The following is an 18,116-nucleotide window of genomic DNA, read 5'->3' as shown; positions in this document are numbered from 1 at the left end:
GGAAGTTGTCGTGGACTCTCAAAAAAAATGAGCAAGTGCAAATTCACGTGACTGGTCTAGAGCTCACTAGGTCAATAACAACGTAAACTATTTGTCTCGATGCTTAAATTATGGTGTATATTACGAGTATTTTAGTTTCTCAATTTTGCGAAGACTTCGCCGGGGCAAAAACAACATACTGTAGGATTTGAGAAAAAAGTTTCCAAAAAAGGATTATTATCTGAACAATATTGTTATTAAAATAATCTAAAAAAGGAAGTTCTTGAAGTTCTTAAAAACAAGACCTTTTTGACTCTAAGGTCATCATCAATGAGAATATATTGTTGTGACAATATTGTATTGTTGTTTACTACATGAAAGAATAAATTACTACAGCAACAAGGTTTAGCGATTTAAAACAATCGTGATCATGAAAATTATACGAAAATTATAAATTCATTGGATTTTTGATGTAACAATGTGTGGCTTCAATAGCTCAGTAGTTGGTAGAGCCACAGGTAACCAAAGCGTATTATGCGAGTTTGTATGGATGTACTAAGAAGGCTTGTATGGATTTGAAATAAAGTTGAGAAAAATATCCCTTTTTACCGGTGAAAAGTTATAATGAAACTTTAAAGATGATTTCCAGTCCGTACTGCGCAATCTCCGCCTGCAATGTTTGTGAGTCCCACAAACAGAAGAATGTTTACTAGCAAAAATAAAAATTCCGGGACAAAACTTACCTTTTTCTTCATTATTAACGTCAGATATCCTTGCAAAACAATAATAACGAGTAAAAGAAGCTCAACGGTATTTCAAACGGACGTTTTAGCTCATCGTGAATTCTTGAACGAAACGATCCGTAATGGCGAACTAAAAAACTTCATGTACGCTATCACCGAAGTGTAACGTTTCAACGAATTCAAAACAAAAATGAAAACAAACCCTGAGTCTGCGCAGTACGGACTGGAAATCATCTTTAAACCTTACCTGGTGTCACGTTTTTGAATTTCTAGTGCTTTAGAAAGTCATACGCGCGATTTTCGTCTTAACCGTCTGTTGAGTACTCAACGATTTTCGTCTTAACCGTCTGTTGAGTACTCAACAGACGGTTAAGACGAAAATCGCGCGTATGACTTTCTAAAGCACTAGAAATACAAAAACGTGACACCAGGTAAGGTTTAAAGTTTCATTATAACTTTTCACCGCTAAAAAGAGATATTTTTCTCAACTTTATTTCAAATCCACACAAGCTCTTATAGTACATCCATACAAACTCTCAGCAGGTTACCTGTGGTAGAGCATCGCACCGGTATCGCGGAGGTCACGGGTTCGAATCCCGTTGAAGCCCTGAATTTTTTTCAGGCTTCTTTATTCCAATTGCTTAAATTGGAAATTCACTGCGACGATCATTTATCACTTTCATTGGATTTTTGTTATGCGGTGAAGCCCTGGTGCTCGGCTCATTCCCAGTCTCCAGGAGCGTACAACATGGCGGCGCTCTGAGAAAAGCTTTGGCTGCTTTGTGGCCTATTTGATGTGCCTATCTGTGTCTTATCCTCAAGCTTTTTCCGGTAATAAGTTACTCAAGCCTTAAAATGCCAACTGTAGTTCTGCTTGATGTTTCGCTTTCTATGCTAAGACGTGTTCAAACTGCGGAAGACGAGTTTGTTGAGCGGCGCCATCTTGCAATCCAGGGCCTCCATACTTTCTTCGACCACTTGGCCAGCAAGTTCAAGTTAGAATTCTCAGCGTTACTGGCGTTTTCTTCACTGTGGGAGATTGTTGTGCCGTTCACCAGAGACTACCAGTCGCTAAAGCAGGGCTGCATAACGGTGGATGTATACGACAAGACGAGTTTTGAGAATGGTTTTAGTGGTGTTGTTGGTCACGTTATTGAAGAGTGGGGCACTTCTGTACCATGTCAAGTGATCTTAGTCACCGATGGCCGCACGGGATCAGGGCAGGGCTCTTTAAGGGAACTTCTAGAAGGTAAAAGAAGGGACGATTCTGATCAACCTTCCCCGTTTCCTATACCATTTCCCTGCAAAATTCACGTTGTTTGCATAGCGACCTCAAATGAATTAGGAGGAGATCTGATGTTATTTCAAAGACTGTGCGATTCAACTGGTGTAGGAGGCAGTGTTTATGTCCCAGACATACCGCTTACTGTCCAGTCAGTTCAGAATGTGTTTACACGCCTGGTGCAAACACACTATGTTAGCTATGAAGGGACTCTGTCATGTGGCCATTTGCAATCCAAAGTAACACTCTCTCCACCACCTGACTTAACAACTATACTTGAAACATCAAAGAAAACCAAGGGACAAGAGAAGGCAAGAAGGCTGCCAAATGAGCTAGCTATATGTGGCTTTCTTGATGTAGCTGATGCTGGAAGTCCACCACACATTTCTCGGCATCTGGTGATACCCTGTCCTTTGTCATCAGGGGACAGCAAGGATAAAGAAAGTGGTAAAGAGACTGTCAAAGACAGCGAGGAGGATGGTAAAACACCGTCCTTCTGTGTGCTGTTACATGGAAGTCTCAAAGTAGAGAAGATGGTGGCTATTGTAACATTAGAGTGAGTATACCAGATACCAAGGTCAGGAAATGGTCTACATTGTAGCCTCCTACGCAGACGTTGTTTGGGTTGGTCACGCATCCCCCTCCCCTCCCTGTTCGTGGGGGAGGAATGCATGATGAGCCTAAAGAATGTCTGTGCAGGAGGCTAGAAATGGTCTGGAAAAAAATTCTTAAAGGTCAGGAAAAAGTCTGGGAGTTTTTTGACATTTTGAAAAAAATCAGGAAAAGTTGAAATTATAACACTGCTGGTTTAATGTAAATCACTCGCAACGCTTGGGGATCGCTCTTTTCATGTGGCCGCCCCTAAATTATGGAACGATCTTCCAAGTGAAATAAGAAACATGTCATCTATGCAAAGTTTCAAGAAAGCCATCAAGACCTTTTTATTTTTAAAAGCTTTTTAATTGTACATTTCTTTTTATAGTCATATACATTTTAATCTTTTTTTAGCTTGTGAATTTAAATTTTAAATTTTTAGTTTTTTTTTTAACTATATTGTAATGCGCAATTGAAAATTTTTAAATTGATAATTGCGCAATATAAGTAAATTATTTATAATTTATAATTATAATTATTTAATTCCTTTGATGGCTGGAAAAACATTGATTTTATGGTCAATGTGATCTCGGAAATGTTTTACTTTTTGTTTAAAGTGGAAACTGGGGGCCACTTCATGTACTACAGTACACGTAACACTTTTGTTTTGTTTTTGTTTTTTTTTTTTAATGAGGAAAATTTTATTTTTGTGTGTAATTGAATAATTATTTACTAGGTTGATATGAGATTAATTTAAATTGTCAATTTCATCTTTAGCACGGACTGGTTTGGAATGCTTCACTCCTGGGCAGACAGCAAAAAGAAATCCAATCTTGTTCTAACCACATTCTGTCCAGGAGAGAATCTTCCCTGGCTTGGCAACATGCAGAAACTAGGCCCTGCAGCAGAGCTTGATACCAATCCATACCAGTCGGCAGACAATGACGAGGCTGAGACCACGCCCTTTCCAGTGATGCCAAGTCAGAGGAGAAGTTACAATTCACAAGCCAATGTTGTTTGGATCAAACCTAGTGGACTGCAGGTACATGCATATAAAGCTGCTATTGTGCCAAGGGTATGCAGGCTTTTAGCCAGGATTTAAAAAGTGGGAGTCAATTTTTTTATAAGGCCTGACCACATAGGAGGGCCTGAGGAGCATGCAAGGTGTTTTTCTGCCGTTATGAGTGCAAAGGTATCTTAAGATTTCCAAATTTGCTAAAAAAACCCTCTGTATACAGTTACCGATAATTTAATCATATTTATTTTCTCTTAAAAGTGGCAGTCCATAGGACTCCTGGACTCCCACCTGGCTAAAAGCCTGAAGGCATGTCAATCTACATGTGCAGTACACATACATCAAGTTAAGGTCATTGCCCTGAAATAGAACTAAACACAATTTTTTCACCAAACTTTGCCTACTGGTTTATTACTTTAAGGGAACTTAAATTTTGAAATAAAAAAGGGGGGTCACCAGATTCGTTTAGAACCAGGAAGACCTTGTATATTCCATATAATTCCTTTAAAATTCCTCTGCGAGTACTAGCAAAGTACACGCTTTTAGCGATAATTTATTTTTCAAACACAAGAATTGATCTGTTTTCATTTTACAGAAAGAATTTGATCGTTACACCCAAAATATGAGGAAAAATTGATAGGTCACCAGACTCGTTTACGAGAAAGCGACAATTTACTTCTCTCGAGGACTAAGCCACATAGGAAAAAGCCGCCATTTTGTTTATGTGCGCGCGCTCGCGCGCGCTTATTACCCGTAAAATTCTGCGCAGTAAGGATGCGCAATGCAATACAGGGCAATGACCTTAAATGACCATTTTGGTCCGCTGAAACAAAAATTTGGTAGGACATAACATCACGTTGCATTTTCTCTATACATACTGACATTATAGAATGATGCAGATTTTTTAATCACAGCTGCTGCATTCAGTATATGTAAAATTTGCCGGGAGCAATTCAATAGTCTAACGTAGTTTGCAATGAGATGATAAAATAAAATAAAATAATGGAATGCTTTACATTATGTATGCTATGCATATTAATCTTTTATCTGGCTCCGTTTTAAATCTTAGTCTGATGTACAAAAGCTGCTACGATATGCCAAGCGGCTTCCTGATAAACAAGGGCAGTTTTACAAGGTTGGTGACACAGAAATGGAATTTTTTTAATACTGTGCAAATTTTTTCCAATATTATTATGTAATATATCAAACACGAGAGGCAGTGTTTCATCGGGATATCCAAACACCGAGAAGAGAGTTGAAAATACGACGCGCAGCGGAGTATTTTTGACGAAATTCGAGGTGTTTGGATAGCCGATGAAACACTGTCTCGAATGTTTGATATATCTTCTCAATCGAAACAAAAACTACAGAGTAAACGGAGAAATAAAATCGTAAAAATCTATGCTAATTAAGATTGGGTTTCCAAACCACCATCACGGTTATAATTTTCTTTGTTTTAACTTGATGAATTATTAATGAGTTTGAGAAAAACCTGTAGTCATTTTTGGTAGTCATGTTTGTGCACTGGACTTGGGATTGAGTAGTCCTGGTTCGAGCCCTGGCCAGGATCACTGTGTTGTGTTCTTGGTCAAGACACTTTACTTTCATAGTTCCTCTCTCCACCCAGGTATATAAATGGGTACCAGCAAATTTTCTGCTGGGGCGGGCAACCCTGCAATGGACTAGGATAGGGGGGTACTCTGGCTTGTAAATGACGGGGATGATCCAAGGATTTTTTGGGTTTGAAATTTTCGATTCTGGGATTCTTGGGGTTTGGAGCAGCGATGGCCTACCTTTGTGCCTTAGCTCCCGCTCCTTTCTGTCTCCGGGCTGGCCTCTTCCCATATCTTATCCCAACCTGGGGGGTTTGGGAGTGGGGGTTTCCGGTGGGAATTTATTACTATCCAGAGGAAGTAGCAATACTTCTAGTTGCTATGAAACTGGAATATGCTCTGGCCTCTAGAGCCACACTAGGTTTGATTGCAGACTTTACCTTTTTTATAACAAACAGTTGATTTATGGAGTTATTTTTTCAGGAATTGAATAGACTGCGACGTGCTGCCTTGTGTTACAGTTACTTGGGTCTGCTGGATGTCCTAGCAAACATGTTAGACAAAGAATGTCACAAGGCCACTGCCGAGGTGGCCCGTCAGTTACAGCATGCATCCGAAAGCCTTAGAACTGCACCGAGTTTGGATTTAAACAAGCCAATCACGTCTCTTCAATAGACTGATTACCTTGTATATTTTGTAACAGCTGTGAGCATTATTTTCATGTAACACAAGAGGCAGGGATGACGTTTAGGGGCGGCTGCTGGCTAATTTCCCTGGCTTAAAGGAGATTACACCAAGAAACATTGATCACCAATGTGTGTACACCTGTATTTCAACTTGTTTAATTTATTCTTGTCAACAATACAAACTGGGTCAGTTGAGCTGGGCTTTATTTGGTCATTTCTCTGTGGACCAAGGGAAAAGTTAGTGAGCTCATGCTCAACTTGAGAGAACAGCAGAAATTGAGTCTATACTAACATTAACAACGTACTTGGTTTTACACACAAGTGGAGTACCCTTTGAACCATGCTTTTTCACCACAAGGTAATGAGGTATTAAACGGAATGTCTACTTCACTCACTCACTCACTCGCTTTCATTATTAGACGCTTATTTTAGAAAAAATGTGAAGGTCAGCACTTCATTAAATTACATGTACCATGAGGTTACTTGAAGAGCCTTTGATTTACCCTTTAAAATTGTCAGTTCCATATGGACGTCCTAGAATATTTCTAGGACACTTCTATGTAAATTGTCCATTCTGTTGTCATTGAGTGTACATTATGTATCTTTAATGAAAATGCTATGAGCACCAAGATTAGTTAACACTTAAAGTTTAATTTAAGGTGGCTCAAAATACTTTAAATATTCCTATGTTTGACATTCAATTGCAGCTACACAAAATAATCTAACTTGAATGAAGAAAAACTTTTTGTGAACAACTTCACGTCACCATGACATTAAAATACAGCAACAAAGATACCCCATTTTTAACCTTTTGAGGCTTAATTTTTTCTAATGTTATATTTTTGTCTAATCAGCTTTAGAAATATTTTTACCATTAATATTTGAAAAATCTGGCAACAGGGTTCAGAGATATGCTATTCTTGCACGAATTTAATGTGGCTCTTAACTTACTAACATGTTAATACTATTGGTGAAAGAACCTGTGAAATAGTTATTTCTTTGTTTTGAAGCTATTGTTTTCCTGCTCTACTGTATATTTTTTTTGTGGTTCTTTGTTTTACATCAATGGTGTGTTTCAGATTCTTACTGCTCTTTTGCAGAATAATTATAACAAGTACAGTCTGTAAATGTTTATTAGCCACACTATCGGGCTAGTTGTAATAGAATGCCAAATGATTGTTACTATTTGGAGCCACCTTTAGTTAGAGCATGTGCAGTGTATGGTAGCAGTGTATGATACTGTAGTTAGCCTTGAAAAGGAGTCGTCCGATCCATATTCATTGATTCTGTTTTAGTCACCCTCCATGTTTTTAGCTGTTGCATTGTTACTTGTACTTTTATAGGAATAAGAACTCAAGACCACACATTCAGGTACACCCTTTAACCAAACTTGATTCCTTGTGCAAGGGGAAGATCTTTACTGAAGTTAATTGTACTGAGGAAAGAAAGAGAGAAATTGTTATCTAGACCGACTACTTACACTGTAATGTGTGGACCGACATGAATGTATACAGTTGAATCCCGATAACTCGAACCTTCAAGGGAAATCGAAAAAGGTTCGAGTTAGCAGGAGGTTCGAGTTACTGAGGGTTCGAGTTATCGGGATTCAACTGTAGTTTGCTAAATATAGTATATAATTATCACTAAGACTGAAGTTAGAAAAGAGTTCAAATAAAACACTGTGAATTATTTACCATGTTGACCTCCTCATGTAAGCTTTCCATGCATCGCTTCCAGATTCACGTCCTCCTCCAGTGTGCTTCTCACCACCTAAGGTATCAAAGATCAAAATCAGTGGATAATCAACGACAACAGACCCAATCAAATTTGATGATTTTAAATTTCAGCTTTCACTAGATCTATCGTGTCATAAGCAGAACAGAATAGGGAATTCTGCTTACAACTCTGTTGGATTTTCACTAGTGGAAACCAGCCCTTAGTTGATACACCGTAGATTTAATTTGCATGATTGTGTACATATAAAGAACTATCAGTTTTGCCCACTCCGTTGCTTACTGTTTGCCCCAGTTGCAAGCACACAAAGGAATTGAGTACAAGAAAACTGCAGGCTACAAATGAGTGATTATCATTGCATGCACAAAACATTGTTCACTCACATCCTGTCCTTCAGCACTTACCAAAAGCTCCTCCAATCTCTGCTCCACTTGTTGGAATGTTGACATTTACAATTCCACAGTCTGATCCTAATGGACTGGTGAAAACAACAACAAATTAATATTAAATATCAATCGCAGACTGAAATTTACCGTAATTTGATCAGGCCTATCACGTTTATTGGGTACTTCAATGGCCTGCATTAAGTTCATTTCAAAAATAATGTTCTATTAGTACAAGGTTGTTTAAGCTTATGAGAAACCTGAAGTCCTTGGCATGACTGCAAGGTAATAAATGATCATAACTACAATGTCATGCAGGCTGCACTTATATTATTTTATTTGTCATTCCCCCAAACCGAAATGCAGTTTTCTATATTTGGATGAGAACATATGACTTGACGTGCATCAAAACTCACCCCCCCCCCCTCACCCCCAGGGGAAACAAAACTTACTTCACTCCCTAAGGATACAACAGCTTGAACCTTGAACTTGCATGTGATCAGAACATGTAGCTCGATCCATATGGTATGAACAGCCAAAGCAATTTGAAGTTGCGGACAAAAGCTAATTAAACTTTTATTCACTGGTTTGCTAGTACGAGGGAGTCAGCAGTTGAAATTCAACAATTATTAATGTACATGCGAAAATTTAATTCGACTCAAATGATATTTCTCAATGTGCATTTGAAAGCTCTAAGCACTGGGCTGTGCTATGATAAATCAATGTCGTTTTCAGCCAAAGGAAAATTTAAGGGTGAATACTAAAGACTACGGTGTATTTCCAGTTGGATTAAAACACAAAACACTTAACGACTGTCCCCACAGAAAACAGTGACTTTTGTTCCCCCTCAACCCTCAATGTTCCTTTAGCCTCTGGGAACATAAGGATTCTCAAGGAACCAAAACTCACTGTTTCCCTTAGGGCCAGTCATTATATTAAGCACTTATCATTACCCCATCCAGTTAAACACTTTGCCAATGTCCTTTGTGAATATGCTGCTGGAGAGTCCTTGTTTGACTTCATTGTTGTAACTGACAGCCTCTTCAAAGCTCTGAAAGGTTAAAACCAGAAATATTAGTAACCACATGTGCTGTGTTAGGGAAATTGTGGAAGTCTTCTTAACTTTTTTAATTATGCCTTGCAGTTTTGTGAGGTTAAGCTAACACTTGCAAAGCATCAACTTTGAAAGTGTTAAGTTAATAATATAACGCAATGTAAAAAAAAGCTTTTAATTACAAACTATAAGCTTGCTAACAGTCATAGATATCATTGTCAAAGTGTACATATAGTACAAAATGAACCAAAGGGCTTCAGATAAACAATGTAAACTCAAATGGTCTCATTGTTCTTTCCCTAGAAATGTACAGCTTAAAATCTGTAAGCCTCTCTAATCCTCAAAAGTATCCCCTAATTAACAGAAAAAGTCAAGTTTGTCTGCTTTTACACCTTTGTTATATTACAAGTGTGTATAATATTATACACTGTTATTAAATGCCTTAGACATAAGCTTGTGTGCATCAGTGCATGCAATATACAGCATCTGTTATTCTTATATTACCTTGCACTTTAGAACGTAGAGAAGAGGTACAAAGGATTCCCTGTGCACAACCTCTGCATCATGAGCAAGACCAGTCACAATTGTCGGCTCAACATAGAAACCTGTACGGTCCAGGACCTACAAAATAGACGTGTAACAGTTTTGGATTTCAATAAGGCAAGGTACATGCCTGTATAGTCAGTTTCCAGTTGGCTCATTAGCACCATTATAATCATAGCTGTATAACTAATATATAATTATAATCAGACTTTCCCCTGATAGAAATAAAATTTCACTGACCAAATAAACACAAAATGTCATCAATTGCATGAAATCCCATTCAGTTTTGAAGTAGAAAGGCATCAAAAGGGAGAGCAGGCGGGCAGATAAGAACACAATGAAGCAAACGTCCTTACATTCAATTTGAAAGTGGGCGGGTACTAACACTTGAGTATCCTTGTACTGGTACCCAGGTCCCGCCTTCTAAAGAGAACCCTGAATCAGGGGGTTATATTCCAAGTTTCCCCTACTTTTCTTTTCTTTTAAATGTCAATTTTCCATGACTCAAAACAAAATTTCCTGACTTTTCCCTGACCTTGAATTGTTTTTCCCAGACCGTTTCCCGACTTGTACATGTGGCAACCCTGATTATCAGTGAGTACCATTTTGAGAAGGGGTATTTGTTAAGGGGTATTTGTTACCTGGAAGGGATGCTTAATTGTTAGAATACAAAGAAATAATAAAACCTAAATTAGATAATCTAGATAATAAGTTTCAATTATTCTTACCTTTCCACCATATTCAATCTTTCCTCCCTGCATGGGATAAAGAAGAAAAAATTTACTTGACCATGACCATGACCCACAGAGACTGTCGGTATAACCAAAAAAGCTACATCTTGAACTACGTGTATGTACATTTAAGTACACCTTACAAATGTCTGCATGTACATATGTATAAAAGATAGTTCGCACCTTCAGAAATTTGTGCTTTTGACACCCCTACTGATTAGCATTTCTGTGACCTAAGTACTATATCCACTTGGGCGCATTAATAGGAAGCACCCAGTGTAATGGCAGCAAGCATTTAATTAGCTATGAACCAACCTGCTTCTGGGCATCATCAACAGCCTTCTTGTAAATATCAATTGCCATTTCAGAGTGGACTGGTCCGTAGAGAGTGTCCGCTGTACATCAGGAGAGAAAAAATTTGTGTTAAACATACACTCAGAAAACATGATAAATTGCAGCCACAAAGAGTTTATTCATGTGATCAAATCATCCCTCTTGGAATAGGCTGGAAAATGTTCACATTAATTTTTGGATAGATACAAAAGGTTTTTTTAAAAAATGGCAATTGGCAAAATTTGTTATCTTTGTAAAGAAAGTTCACCTCAATTTGTTGCAACCTTTCTCTTACAACATTCTGGTCAATTATGTTAAGCTGCAATTATAAATCAGCTGCCATGAACTGCACTTAGCAATTTTTCCTGTCACCTTAATAAACATTGAAGCCCCTGTGACAAACTTGTATATCTGTAGGGTCTCTGATTGGTTGATTGTGTGCCCAGGGGGGGGGTACTCCGACTTGTAAATGACGGGGATGATCGAATGAAGGCAAAACTCAGGACCCAAAAAAATCCCTTAGTCTTTTGACATTACCCAAAAAAATCCCTGGACCAAAAATAACCTCTAAAAAATTCCTTGTCAAATTACCGGTACCCCTAAATTGCCAGGAGGGGCAATAACGTTTGTGTTTGATTATTCATCATATCATAAATACGCCAAGGCCGTGCCACGGCACTTTAGTTTGTTTTTTATACCCTAAAAGATCCCCTATTTGAATCAAGTCACCCAAAAAAATACTTGCCAAATCTTCTTACCCAAAAAAATCCCAGAATCAAAAATTTCAAACCCAAAAAAATCCTTCGATCATCCCCGTCATTTACAAGCCGGAGTACCTCCCCTGGGATTGTGTGGCACTGTACTTGAGCTTACCTTCCAGCGGGTCACCTATCCTGACCTGGGAGTAGGCCTTCTTTAAACGTTCCACTACTTCATCGTGGATATCTTCATGCACAGTCTGCAATCATTGCAAACAACAACAGAATGATTCAACCTTTCTTAGCACAGGGATTGAATTACCGGTAATAAAAATACTTTAAATGCTTTTATCATTTAACAACCATATATATACAGCTATTTCAGTTAACGTTGTCCGGATCAAAGCTTAAAGACAAAACTGAAAGGCAGTATGGGTAGAAGAAGAGAGTTAACTGCACGTGCTGAATACTAAAATATATAGTGACATGACAAATGCGAATTTGCACGTTTTCTTTTTCTTCAAACATGTGAAACAAGGTGCTTTAAGCCACACTGAATTAAAGAAGAATTTTCAAAACTTAGAGCCAAGCGACAGTGAAATTTGTGCATTTAATGAGGCTAAAATGTAAATTTGAAGTGAATACCCAAAATGCCATATGGTCTTGCCATTTAGGTTTTAGCTTCCAACCGACAACGTTTATTGAAATAGCTGTATATGACATATAAATCTGTCAGTATTTGCCACACAGATATGCCATCTAGACGTAAGGCAACGCTGTGCTCCGAGGGAACATTCTGCTGGGAAATGGGGCCAGGGCTTAAGAAAAATTTTAATTACAGCTTGTCCTTTTGGCAATCAACTGCCAAATTCTGGTACTTTACACAGAGCAGTTACATACTCATCTTTGCTAGTTAACTGAGATTTGTAAGTTATCTATAGGGGCAAGTGCACATAAAAAGTTACCTGGCAAGCATGACAGGAACGTCTAGATATCTTTCTGAGACCACCAGAGGGGTCTTTCTTAATTTTTGCGGAAAGAGGGCAGGGGGAAGGGAGGGTCACATTCACATTGTAGTGCGTCTTCCAACATTTAAGCTGAAGTTAGTAGTCAAGGGGTTCAGTGACAATAATTGTCACAATTATTGTGAGATCACTTGGTGAATGTAGTTGAATGGAAGTTTCTTTGTTACCAGTCTGCGTGTTGTGGTACATCTCTGGCCAGCAGTCCCGACTGATGCGAATAGTACTGATGGAATGGCAAGATCTAAATCTGCATCATTCATCACTTAAAACAAGGAAAAAATATTACAATTTATACACAAAGCTGTCAGAAACATTTTTTATGCATTAAATTAACAATTAAAATTGTTTTTTAAACCCGAAATTTTGGTAGAAATTGTTACCGGTATTATTTAAACTTCTACCAAAATTTCTAGCATTAACACCCTAGTGTTCAGGGCTCATTAACAAAACGTTCAGTAAGTGTTGTTTGTTGAGATATCTCAGTTGGACATAACATTACAACATGTACTGTATGTGCTTCCTGTATGCAGCTCACTGTATACGTATTGCTTTAATTTTCCCTAAAAATTCTCTATAAGAAACATTATTTTGCTTAATTTTTACTGAAAATAAAAATTTAATTGTTATAATTATCTTCTGGACTGAACAGTTAGTTAAAGTCAGCTTACCAATAATGGCATTATTCCCTCCAAGCTCCAAGATTTTTCTCCCTGTGAAGTTGTAAATTAAATAGAATAAATTAATAAAATTTATTTTTGGTGTACGTACTGTAAGTTATGACCTGTCAAGATGTTTTCATCCACTTACCAAATCTGTTTTGCACTGTTGTGCCAACCTTTTGACCAACCTAAGAGAAACATAAAACAAATGTCACATGAATGTTGTTTAGGTATCTTATCTCCAACAATGTTTTTTTAGTTTAGCCAGTCCTTATTATAAGGCACTGACCCCAAGCTCAACTCCACACTGGCAAGGGTCAAATGGGGGGTTCAAAATTTGTTTATTTTCCCACCTTTTTACACCCAGATGACAAACCTCTGATAAACAGACATTTGTAGACATGTTAGCACACACTCATTCAAGAGGTCTAATACATATAATTGTACAGGCATTGCAGAAATCTTACCGGTGTGCTGCCAGTAAAGGACACCAAGTCAACTCTTTCATCCTCTGACATCGCTTGACTACAGAACAAGAGATCTCAATTTAGACAAACACGACAAATACAATAAATAGAATAATGCACATTTCTTTGTGACATGTATGGCTTCAGCAATGTTTCTTTGAGGCTGACCAGTTTGCTAAAATTTTTTACATGTTATGTACAAAACATGAAGGAGTTGAATTTGGGACTAATAAACTGAACACAAATCCATCCAGTGGCAGGGAGGAGGACTTGAACCCAGGACCTCCAGACCTTAACCCTTAGGTCACGCTCATCAACTGGTGATGGTTTTTGAATTTGCAGGTGTGAGAAACAGACACTGAGATGCCTAATGAATCAAAGCAGGATTTCGTACCCGATGTCTGCTCCACCACAGACCAGTGAACATACAGCACCTGGGACTGAGTTATCAGTTAAAACTCCACTAACAATCCTAGAAAACAAATTAAAGAATTAACCCATAAGTACATCTTGATTAGACTTTGTGTACTATGTAATTCCACGCATGTGCATATTAATTTTTATTACAATATAAACCGGTGTAAAGAAGGCTAAATCCAAAGCAAATTTAAACCATAAGAAGATTATCACTAATTAATAGATTACTTACTTTGTGACAGCAACACTTGTAAGAGGAGTTGATGGAGCACCCTTCCTGTTAAATATCAATAATTATTAAGAAAACAATCAATCAATCAATCAGTCAATCAATCAGTCAATCAATCAGTCAATCAATCAGTCAATCAATCAGTCAATCAATTAGTCAGTCAGTCAGTCAGTCAATATAATCAGTCAATATAATCAATCAATCAATCAATCAATCAATCAATCAGTCAATCAATCAATCAATCAGTCAATCAATCAGTCAATGAAATCAATCAATCAATCAATCAATCAATCAATCAATCAATCAATCAGACAGTCAGTCAGTCAATTGTCAGTAAAAATTAATATTGCATAACTGTACAGAGAAACCTTTGACACTGACAAAATTGCTGCAGCTGTGTATTTTTTATGGCAATTTCAACGAACCTACCAAAGATTAACATTTCCGCACACCATGCTAATACTGCTGTTCCATCCAAAAACAGCCACAGGAAAATTAAAAGCTGTGATGATCCCCACCAAGCCAACTGGATTCCACTGTTCAAGAAGAGTGTGACCCGGACCTAAAACAAACATGATGTTATTATAAGAAGGACAGGTGTTGGTTTACAAGTGAATTACACACCTAGAAATAATCATGACATACAGTGACAGTACCGCTGAAATGCGTGCTGGCAGTGTTGACTTTATTCTCCAAACTCGCTTCTTGCATCTCAAAGTTAGAGTGAGTTGAATTTCAAGAACCAAGGTTCCGCTGTACAGTATAGCTCAAACACAAGTCGACAGCCTCCTACAGTCTAGACCCAACACTCGAATCTCAAATTTTTGAGGATAGAGTGTCAAGTTTTGAGGTACAAGAGGATCGAGATGCAAGAGATTGTCAACTCACATTAATTTGATCAGTACTGTACACCCTAATTTCTTTCTACTTTTTTTTGGGGGGGGGGGAGGCAGGGTCTGAATGTTACTGGTAGTTCAACATAATTTGAATATTTAAAGTTGTAAAGAGTGCAATTTTGTGCCTAAGAATCTTGTTGCAAAATGAAGTTGCTACATGTATGAAAAACTATATGGTCATGTCGCTGCTGCTATCGTCATCATCATATTATTTTATGTACATGTAACTTGAGTCTCAATGTACCAAACAAAGTAAATAAAAAGGTTCACAAAATCCAATTAAATCTCTTACGTTCTGAAGGCAGCACCTTTCCATCAATCATCCTTGACAGACCAACAGCATAGTCACAGATGTCAACATACTCTTGTACCTCGCCAATACCTTCAGGCTTAATCTTCCCAACTTCAAGTGCAACCTGTTTTAAGTAAAACATAAGTTGTGTGCATACATGTATACGTATGTACAGTACTTAAAGAGGAGCTTTCATGCTCCCTCATTTCAGGCCAATTTTAAATCCCCAGTCTTTTATTTCAGTCTGAAGTGAAAGTGGTCAGGTTAGTGCTTTGTTGTGCAGTTACCCTAAATTTTCTCTGATCTGATGCCAGTGTTTTGATAAGGAAGATACAATAATAATAATAACTAGTAGTACAACCCTCCAAGTTAAGACCAATTTAGTTGCCATGGCAACTAAAATTTTGGAGCTGGCAACTAAATTTGAACCAAGGTCGCCAGCCTGGCGACTAAAATTGGGAGGAAAGATTAAAAGCATCAGCTTAATTTGGTGACTAAAATTTTTCACTGGCGACCAAACTTGAGTAGTTGGTGGCCAAATGGCCACTAAGGAAAAAAAAATAAACTTGGAGGGTTGTAGTACTAAACTTACCAGTTTTCCAAGGTTTTCCAAGTTATCTCTTAGCGCCTGGCCAATCTGCCGGACAATTTCTCCACGTTTTGGTGCAGGTGTCTAAAAAGTAACAGAGAAATGTTCAGGCCTGTATGTGTACAGGTGTATAATGATTATTTCAGTCACACACTTGCTTTGGCAACCTAAGATTCATCACGGATAAAAAATGAACATGTTTACAGTGTGTTAAATGGAAGCAGGCACAGAGGATAAATGGTTATTGTGTGACTCCAGATCAAGTGGTCATGAAGAGTTTGAGCCCTGGCAGGTGTCACTATAGGCGTGTTTACAGGACAGAAAAAATTGGGTACGGACCTGTCAAAAAATTGATTCGGACATGGCCACTTTTGTAGAGAAAAAGTCAAATCAAAATGGGGCCATAAAGGCACCTGTGGCCCTGTTTTGATTTGACTGTTGCTCTACAAAAGTGATTAGGTCTGGACCAATTTTTTGACAGGTCCGTACCCAAATTTTTCTGTCATGTAAACGCACCTTATGTTGACACCTGTTGTTACATGTGCATTACTGTAAACCATACCATTGCCCAAGATTTCCAGGCATCCTTGGCACACTTGACTGTCTCGTTGTAGTCTTCCAAGGAACCCTTAAAAGATTTAAGAAATTACATGTACAGTATCTTGCTCCATGATAAGAAGCCCCAAGCTAAGTCAGATGCAACAGATCCCAAATCACCCCCCCCCCCCCACCAGTTCTCCTTGAGTTAAAATTCACAAGTGCTTAGTACATAACTCAACAAAAATCATAAAAATATTAAATCAAGAAATTGTGTGCTTAAACTCGGGACATAGTAAGCAAGGGGGGGGGGGGGGGGCATGCAATGACCAATCATAGTGCTTGCAATTTCTTGAACATTTTATGATATGTGACAAATATCCGAATAATGTGTTCTGTACAATGTGTCTTTTGTTTTGACCAATCCATGCAACAGATAGACTACGAGCAGTCCCTATTTTTTCTCGCTTCTCGCCTTGCCCCGCCTCCTCCCCCCACGCGTATTTTTTTTCGCTATAAGCTCGACGAACTCTTCGAAAAAAAATTCGCTTCAAGCTCGACGGACTCTGCGAAAAAATAGGGACTGCTCGTAGTCTATGCAACAGAAAATTTTTTGGTGGATTGTTACAATGGACATCGACGATTTTCACAATCATCATTCATCAAAATGAGGTCACGTCGTTAACCTCGGAATCAATGCGCCTTTAATATAAAACCACATGCAGGCGTGGTTTACGTGTTAAAAATAAATGTACAACTAAATAGTAATAAACTTTTAGTGACGAAAAATGAGCGCGAAAACAATTTTTTTTTTTTTTTTTTTTTTTTTTTTTTTTTTTTTGGGGGGGGGGAAAAAAAAAAAAAAAAAAAAAAAAAAAAAGCGGAAAAAAAAAAAAAAAAAAAAAAAAAAAAAAAAAAAAAAAAAAAAAAAAAAAAAAAAATAAAAAACAAAAAAAAATTTTTTTTTTTTAAAAACGAAAACGGGCGGCGGACGACGCAAAAAAAAAAAAAAAGGGGATGGCCCAACTAGCTTGAAGGCGAAACTTACTTGACGAACTCTTGCGATCGCCCGTCCATTTGAAGGACAAATCGACGTCACAGTCTACAAATGAAGAAAAAAAAATAATCAGTCAGAGCGGATTGTGCAACACACACTAAAAGGCTGATGTAAGCTCACCTCTCCTCTGGCGCTCCACGTGCCATTATAAACGCCATCATTTTCAGCCTTTAGACCAAGATCCTTCAGCCAGGCGTATTTTTCTTCCTCGATCAACAGTTTTCCATCCTGTGTAGAGCAGAAAGAAGCCCTACTTAAGCCTAAATAGATGGAGCGAAACGCTAAACTATTCGGAGCGAGTCGAAGCAACCGTACCGCCATTTTGAATCCCAGATGAAAAGAACCCACGTGACCACTTGGGGGCGTTAAGAAGGCGTGTCAAAGTACCTCGTATCCAGGCCTTCTTCTTCCTCGCTCGGCTGGACAGTTCGAAGCCACGTAGAATCGACACTTGGCAATCTTTTGAGCGAGAAAAAGAGGTTTTACAGCTTGTTTAGGAGGTAAAAATGAATAGATAATTGCTTTTAAGTTATTTTTGAGTATTACGTCTCCCATCTGTAGGTGCAATTCACTATGCTCTAAGCGTTTTCCTCAAAATTTCTTGCAAGAAAACTTTCCCA

The 18,116-nt window shown here is 38.1% G+C and overlaps 2 protein-coding genes across 2 annotated transcripts; one reads left to right on the top strand and one right to left on the bottom strand.

Moving 5' to 3' along the window:
• The first annotated feature begins 1,279 nt into the window (after positions 1 to 1,279).
• LOC144656913 (integrator complex subunit 14-like) lies at positions 1,280 to 7,545 on the top strand. The gene is made up of 4 exons (XM_078517161.1): positions 1,280 to 2,560; positions 3,376 to 3,640; positions 4,683 to 4,748; positions 5,650 to 7,545. Exons 1-4 carry the CDS (start codon positions 1,578 to 1,580, stop codon positions 5,839 to 5,841), a joined length of 1,506 nt encoding a protein of 501 aa, XP_078373287.1. The 5' UTR covers positions 1,280 to 1,577; the 3' UTR covers positions 5,842 to 7,545.
• On the bottom strand, positions 5,997 to 17,845 carry LOC144656903 (alpha-aminoadipic semialdehyde dehydrogenase-like). The gene is made up of 20 exons (XM_078517151.1): positions 17,617 to 17,845; positions 17,488 to 17,541; positions 16,465 to 16,530; positions 15,906 to 15,986; positions 15,314 to 15,437; positions 14,555 to 14,687; positions 14,129 to 14,173; positions 13,874 to 13,951; positions 13,480 to 13,537; positions 13,161 to 13,200; positions 13,022 to 13,063; positions 12,521 to 12,615; positions 11,504 to 11,588; positions 10,613 to 10,692; positions 10,295 to 10,321; positions 9,528 to 9,644; positions 8,923 to 9,020; positions 7,991 to 8,064; positions 7,547 to 7,622; positions 5,997 to 7,287 (listed from the first exon to the last, which is right to left on the bottom strand). Exons 1-20 carry the CDS (start codon positions 17,815 to 17,817, stop codon positions 7,233 to 7,235), a joined length of 1,629 nt encoding a protein of 542 aa, XP_078373277.1. The 5' UTR covers positions 17,818 to 17,845; the 3' UTR covers positions 5,997 to 7,232.
• Between the last annotated feature and the right edge of the window lie 271 nt (positions 17,846 to 18,116).

The sequence above is a fragment of the Oculina patagonica genome, chromosome 1 (assembly GCF_052425735.1).
Source record: "Oculina patagonica isolate OP01 chromosome 1, crgOcupat, whole genome shotgun sequence".
NCBI classification, from domain to species: Eukaryota; Metazoa; Cnidaria; class Anthozoa; order Scleractinia; family Oculinidae; genus Oculina; species Oculina patagonica.
The sequence above is the reverse complement of the archived record's forward strand: the minus strand, read 5'-3'. Positions and strand labels throughout refer to the sequence as shown.